Source organism: Electrophorus electricus, chromosome 21 (assembly GCF_041902795.1).
Source record: "Electrophorus electricus isolate QZ-2024a chromosome 21, ASM4190279v1, whole genome shotgun sequence".
Taxonomy (NCBI): Eukaryota; Metazoa; Chordata; class Actinopteri; order Gymnotiformes; family Gymnotidae; genus Electrophorus; species Electrophorus electricus.
This window is the reverse complement of record NC_137517.1, coordinates 390,001-397,500: the sequence shown is the minus strand read 5'-3', so window position 1 is coordinate 397,500 and position 7,500 is coordinate 390,001. Positions and strand designations below refer to the sequence as shown.

The window sequence follows — 7,500 nt, the reverse complement described above, 5'->3', positions numbered from 1 at the left end:
CACGAGGCTCCTTGCCTTCTACCTCATTGGTATTCCAGCGCAGTCTCTCTTTAGGCAAGGTGCTGGTGCGTGGTAAAGACTCCAGTAGTTTAGTGGGCAGAAACACCTTCATCTGATGGTTATTCTCTGGAACACACACACACATACATATTATATACATTTACATGTGCACAAATACACACACACACACTATATACATATACACGTGCACAAATACACATACACAATATACATATACACATGCACAAACACACACACACATTATATACATGTGCACAAATACACACACACACACACACACTATATACATATACACGTGCACAAATACACATACACAATATACATATACACATGCACAAACACACACACATTATATACATGTGCACAAATACACACACACACACTATATACATATACACATGCACAAACACACACACATATACATATGCAAAACACACACTATATACATATACACGTGCACAAATACACAGACATTAGATACATAAACATATGCACAAACACACACACACATTATATACATATACATGTGCACAAATACACACACACACTATATACATATGCACAAATACACACAGACATTAAATACATATACACATGCACAAACACACACACATTATATACATATACACACACACACACACATTATATACATATACACACACACACTATATACATATACATGTGCACAAAAACACGCACACACACTATATACATATACATGTGCACAAATACACGCAAACACACACACTATATACATATACACATGCACAAATACACACAGAGACATTATATACATATACACATGCACAAACACACACATTATATACATATACATGTGCACAAAAACACGCACACACACTATATACACGTGCACAAATACACACACACACACAATATACATATAGACATGCACAAATACACACACACACACAATATACATATACACGTGCACAAATACACACGCATATTATATATACACGTGCACAAATACACACACAAACATTATATACATATACACATGCACAAACACACACATTATATACATATACATGTGCACAAAAACACGCACACACACTATATACACGTGCACAAATACACACACACACACAATATACATATAGACATGCACAAATACACACACACACACACAACATACATATACACGTGCACAAATACACATGCATATTATATATACACGTGCACAAATACACACACAAACATTATATACATATACACGTGCAAACATACACACACACAATATACATATAGACATGCACAAATACACACACACATGCACAAACACACATTATATACATATACAAGTGCACAAATACACACAAACACGCATATTATATACATATACAGGTGTGCAGACACATACATATACACGTGCAAATACACACACACACAATATACATATGCACAAATACACACACATTATATACATATACACGAGCACAAATATTATATAAATATACACGTGCACAAACACACACACGCATATACACAAATATATATGTACATATATACATACATACACACACACACCCACACATATATACTTTGTGTATTTTTGTGTATTTGTGCGTGTGTGTGTCTCATACCAGGGATACAAGGTGAGTAAGTGCAGTGCACTGTAGTAAGAGATGTAGAGATATTGAAAGTACACAGAGTTCCTGGGGAAACAGAATGTTCTGGACAGAACGTTCATCAGCTTCTGTGTTTGGAGCACTTTGGTGATGAAGGTCCTGTGTATGTTACTACAATTTTGAAAATATAAATATATTTTTAAAATTCCCTCGTCCTGCCCTGTGATGTAATAATTATGTTTCAGACTGAGAAAGAGACCGACGTAAGCAATGTGTGTGTGTATATACGTGTGTGTGTTTGTGTGTATGTGTGTGTGCGTGTGAGTGTGTGTGTGTATGTGTGTGTGTGTGTGTATGTGAGTGTGTGTTTCTGTGTGTGTATGTGTATGTGTGTGAGTGTATGTGAGTGTGTGTGTGTGTGTGTGTGTGTGTGAGTGTGTGAGAATGTATGTGAGTGTGTGTATGTGTGTGTGTGTGTATGTGAGTGTGTATGTGTGAGTGTGTGTGTATGTGTGCGTGTGTGAGTGTGAGTGTATGTGAGTGTGTGTGTGTGTATGTATGTGAGTGTGAATGTGTATGTGTGTGTGAGTTTCTGTGTGTATGTGTGTGTGAGTGTGTATGTGTGTGTGTATGTGTGTGAGTGTGAGTGTATGTGTGAGTGTGAATGAGTTTCTGTGTGTATGTGTGAGTGTGTGTGTATGTGTGTGAGTGTATGTGTGAGTGTGAGTGTGTATGAGTTTCTGTGTGTATGTGTGAGTGTGTGTGTGAGTGTATATGTGTGAGTGTGTGAGTGTGTGTGTGATGGACTGACCAGACTCTGTGCTGCTGTCCTTGTTGTTCATGGTGGGTTGCACTCACTCTCTCCAGCCTGCAGGCGGCAGTCAGATATTCCACAGCAGCTCAAACTGCAAAACTAAGACCCACACACACACACACACACACACACACACACACACACACACACACACACACAAACAGATCAAACTGTGACACTAACACACACACAATAAACACATGAAAACACCCAGGCCCAGTAGTAAAGCCCAGTAATAAGATTCAGTATTATGGCCTAGTAATGAGACTCAGTAGTAAAGTCCAGGGATGAGACTCAGTAGTAAAGCCCAGTAATAAGATTCAGTATTATGGCCTAGTAATGAGACTCAGTAGTAAAGCCCAGGGATGAGACTCAGTAGTAAAGCCCAGGGATGAGACTCAGTAGTAAAGCCCAGGGATGAGACTCAGTAGTAAAGCCCAGGGATGAGTCTCAGTAGTAAAGCCCAGTGATGAGTCTCAGTAGTAAAGCCCAGTGATGAGTCTCAGTAGTAAAGCCCCGTGATGAGACTCAAGTTTCAAGTTTGGTTTATTTGTCACATACATAGTCATACACAGTATAACTCGCAGTGAAATGGTTGAGAGTGCTCTGTCCAAACTGAGGGAAAAAAAACAGGGGTGCATAGAGAAATATAGATATTCTCTATATGTGAAATATATATATGCAAAGAGAAATATATATATATTCTATGTATGTACAAAATATATTAACAATGTATGTACAATATATGTATATTATGATTATATACACAATGTACAATGTATATGGTTGTGTATATGTACACAATCTACAGAATGTACAGATCCATTTCGTATAATAACATATCTACAGTTGTTGTGTAACAAGGTAATTGAATATAAATATATATATACAGATATACAGTTATGTTACATGGTGGTGGTGGTCCCCACAGTTTATCAGTTTCCCTGATTCAGGGCCCGAATGGCCTGTGGGAAGAAGCTCCTCTTCAGCCTCTCTGTCTTGGTCTTCAGGGAGCGAAAGCGCCTCCCTGACCTCAACAGAGAGAAAAGTCTATTGTTGGGATGGGTGGGGTCCTTCACAATTCTCCTGGCCTTGGTCTGGCACCACTTGTAGTAGATGGTCTGCAGGTCAGGAAGTTCTGTGTGAGTGATGCTGAACGCACTACCCTTTGGAGTGCTTGTCTGTCCTGCTTGGTGCTATTCCCAAACCAGACTGTGTGTTCCCCGTGAGGATGCTCTCGATAGTGCAGGTGTAGAAGTTCCGCAGTACCTTGGAGGGCAGTCTGAAGTCACTTAGGCGTCTGAGGTGGTAAAGACGCTGACGAGCCTTCTTGGCCAGGGAGTTGGTATGGCGGGACCAGGACAGGTCCTGCGAGATGTGAACACCAAGGTACCTGAAACTATCTACTCTCTCCACCGTATTTCCACTGATCCTCACAGGTTGGTAGTGCCGCTCCTGCTTCTTGCTGCAATCCACGATCAGCTCCTTTGTCTTACTGACGTTTAGGAGGAGATTTATTTTCCTGGCACCAGTTCTCCAGGTGTTTAATCTCCTCCAGATAGGCCCTCTCATCGTTGTCCGAGATCAGGCCCATGATGACGGTATCTTCAGCAAACATGACAATGATGGTGGAGCTGGAAGTGGCTGTGCAGTCATAGGTGTACAGTGAGTAGAGCAGGGGGCTTAGGACACAACCCTGAGGAGCTCCAGTGCTGAGGGTGAGGGTGGATGAGACACAGTTGCCCACCCGTACTGATTGTAGTCTGTTCGTTAGGAAGTTGGAGATCCAGTCGCACAGGGATGTATGCAGTCCTAGATCCTCCAACTTAGTAGTGAGTAGGGAGGGGATGATAGTGTTAAATGCTGAACTGTAGTCGACAAACAGCATTTTAACATAATTTCCCCTCCCTTCGTCCAGGTGAGTCAGTGTGGTGTGGAGCAGATATGCAATTGCATCGTCAGTGGAGCGGTTGTGGCGGTATGCAAACTGCAGTGGGTCCATGGAGGCTGGCAGTGAAGATGTGATGAAGTCTCTGACTAGCTTTTCAAAGCACTTCATCACGACTGATGTGAGGGCGACAGGGCGGTAGTCATTGAGGTCGGAGGGTCGAGGTTTCTTCGGGACGGGGACGATGGTGGACCGCTTGAAGCTGGACGGGACAATACCGAGCGTCAGGGAGAGATTGAAGATGTCGGTGAATACCGGGGCTAGCTGATCTGCGCAGGCTTTGAGGACCCTCCCGCAGATACCGTCTGGTCCCATCGCCTTCCTGGTATTCACCCTTTTAAACACTCTCCTCACGTCACTCTCCGTGATAATGAGAGCGCGCTGTTCTATGGTGGGCCCTGCGCATGCGCCATTGGCTGCGCCGATAGTGCCATTTGCACTAGCGCTGTTAGCATTGGCGCTGTTAGCATTAGCGCTGCTAGATGTAGCCTCGAAGCGAGTGAAGAATGTATTCAGCTCGCTCGCCAGAGACTCATCTGCACTCATCAGTCCAGAGGGTGGGCTCCTGTAGTCCGTGATCATCCGTAGTCCCTGCCACAGGGATCTAGAGCCACTCTGCTGGAACTGTGTCTCTAGTTTCCTCCCGTAGCGCCGCTTCGCCTCCCTCACCGCCCTGCGCACTCCGTATGCCGCAGACTTGTACTCGTCCATGTTCCCGCTGATGATCCCCGCGGTGTAGGCAGCAGTGCGAGAGTTCAGAGCCTCGCGGATGGTTCTGTCCACCCAGGGCTTCTGGTTGGAAAACTTCTTGATGGTGATTCTTGGGATCGTGTCGTCCACCAGTTTCCCAATAAACCCCACTACTGCCTCCGTAAACTCGCTGACATCATCAGTGCTGCGCCGGAACATGTCCCAGTCCGCGTCCTCCAGAGCGTCCTGCAGAGCGGCCACCGATTGGTCTGTCCAGCGCGCGACCTCCCTCTGAACCGGAGCTTCCCGTTTCAGCCGTTGTTTATATTTTGGTATGAGGAAGATGGCGGCGTGGTCCGACTTACCAAACGGTGGATGAGCTGGTGCCTTGTAGCTGTCCTTGTATGGGGTGTAGCAGTGGTCTAGTGTCCTATTTCTCCTGGTGGGGAAGGTTACGTGCTGGTAGAGGTTGGGCACTGCACGCTTGAGGTTAGCGCTGTTGAAATCCCCAATCACAATAAGTGCAGCGTCCCGGTGCTGTGCCTGAAACTGTGTGAGAGCCTCATGAACTTCACACAGTGCAGTGTCCATGTTGGCCTGAGGTGGGATGTACACGGTGTTGATGATGACCAAAGTGAACTCCCGGGGAAGGTAGAAAGGACGAAGCTTGAAGGCGAGCAGCTCCAGGTTGGGTGAGCAGGAGCAGGCGAGAGTAACAAAGTTGGCATTGTTGCACCAGCTGTTGTTTACCATCACACACACTCCGCCGCCTCTCGACTTCCCCGAACGTGCCGTCCTGTCCATGCGGTGAACCGAGAAGAACTCGGCCGGCTGGATAGCGTGGTTTGGTACCGCTGGGTTCAGCCACGACTCGGTGAAACAGAGGAGGTTGCAGTCCCGAATGTCCCTCTGGAACTTTATCCTGGCCCGGAGGTCGTCTAGCTTGTTATCCAGAGACTGGACGTTGGCTAGCAGCATGCTGGGTAAGGGAGCTCGGTGTGCCCGAGCCCTCAGCCTGTTCCTGACGCCGGCTCGCTTCCCTCGAGGCCTTTTCCTCGCGCCGCGTCTTCTGTTTTCCCTCAGGATCTCCGTCGGCCATCTTGGGTCCGGGGTTACAGACGGCTTGAGGTGAGTGCTATGTAGATTAAGAGAAATAAGGGCGTCTCTGCTGTACGAGATACGTGCCGTGGTGTGTAGAGAAGGGCTGCGGAGAAGTCAGGGGTAGCGGGAAGAGCGAAAAGAGCGAAAAAAGTGCCAGGTGTGGACGGAGCAGTCGTGACGGCAGCCGACCTCACCGGTGCCATCTTTCAAGACTCAGTAGTAAAGCCCAGTGATGAGTCTCAGTAGTAAAGCCCAGGGATGAGTCTCAGTAGTAAGGCCCAGGGATGAGTCTCAGTAGTAAGGCCCAGGGATGAGTCTCAGTAGTAAGGTCCAGGGATGAGTCTCAGTAGTAAGGCCCAGGGATGAGTCTCAGTAGTAAGGCCCAGGGATGAGTCTCAGTAGTAAGGCCCAGGGATGAGTCTCAGTAGTAAGGCCCAGGGATGAGTCTCAGTAGTAAGGCCCAGGGATGAGTCTCAGTAGTAAGGCCCAGGGATGAGTCTCAGTAGTAAGGCCCAGGGATGAGTCTCAGTAGTAAGGCCCAGGGATGAGTCTCAGTAGTAAAGCCCAGGGATGAGTCTCAGTAGTAAAGCCCAGGGATGAGTCTCAGTAGTAAAGCCCAGGGATGAGTCTCAGTAGTAAAGCCCAGGGATGAGACTCAGTAAACCTATAAACAGCCTCCCACCACCACACAAGACTCTGAATCATAGTCTCTATTTCCCTCTGTTGCCTAGTTACCAGAACGGTGTTCAACAAGAGAGACTGAAGGAGAGAAGGAAGGGAATGGAGAGAAAGAGAGAGAGAGAGAGAGAGAGAGAGAGACACAGAGAGAGAGAGACAGAGAGAGAAAGTGAGAGAGAGACGGAGAGAAAGTGAGAGAGAGAGAGAGAGACAGAGAGAAAGTGTGAGAGAGAGAGAGACAGAGAGAAAGTGAGAGAGAGAGAGAGAGAGAGAAAGAAAAGCAAACCTGCTTGGTCTTTTTGTGAATGTAATCATGGATGGGAGAAAACGTAATTAAACTTTTAATTTTAATGAACCTGTTACTCCCATTGTTTATATTAACAGGATACGGTTTCTACTCAACATGTAACTGTTGCTATGATTACAGACTTTGGCAAAGATACATGTAGTAACAGATACAAAACCACTGGAGCACACACACAAAGACACACACACAGGCACACAATGGGTCAGAGCACATTTCTTTAGATATCCAGTCACACACCAAAGGAAAACGTGTGAATTACAACATCCTAAATATACACGTTTGTGTATGTCTGCACACGTGTGTATGTACATGCATGGACACAAACAGATACTCATGTGCACACATTTAAAAA

General features: G+C 45.7%; 1 protein-coding gene across 3 annotated transcripts in view; it reads right to left on the bottom strand.

Moving 5' to 3' along the window:
• The window catches only part of camta2 (calmodulin binding transcription activator 2), a 42,012-nt gene that overhangs the window by 33,021 nt on the left and 1,491 nt on the right, over window positions 1–7,500 (bottom strand). For 2 of the 3 annotated variants that reach the window (XM_081704022.1, XM_081704023.1), the window contains exons 2-3: window positions 2,422–2,523; window positions 23–126 (exon numbers count right to left, since the gene is read on the bottom strand). In XM_081704022.1, coding sequence (XP_081560148.1) covers window positions 23–126; window positions 2,422–2,452 — 135 coding nt within the window. In that variant the 5' untranslated portion in view covers window positions 2,453–2,523. Of the gene's footprint in view, window positions 1–15; window positions 127–2,421; window positions 2,524–7,500 lie in introns of those variants that run through there. The other variant, XM_081704024.1, reaches the window with a different exon arrangement.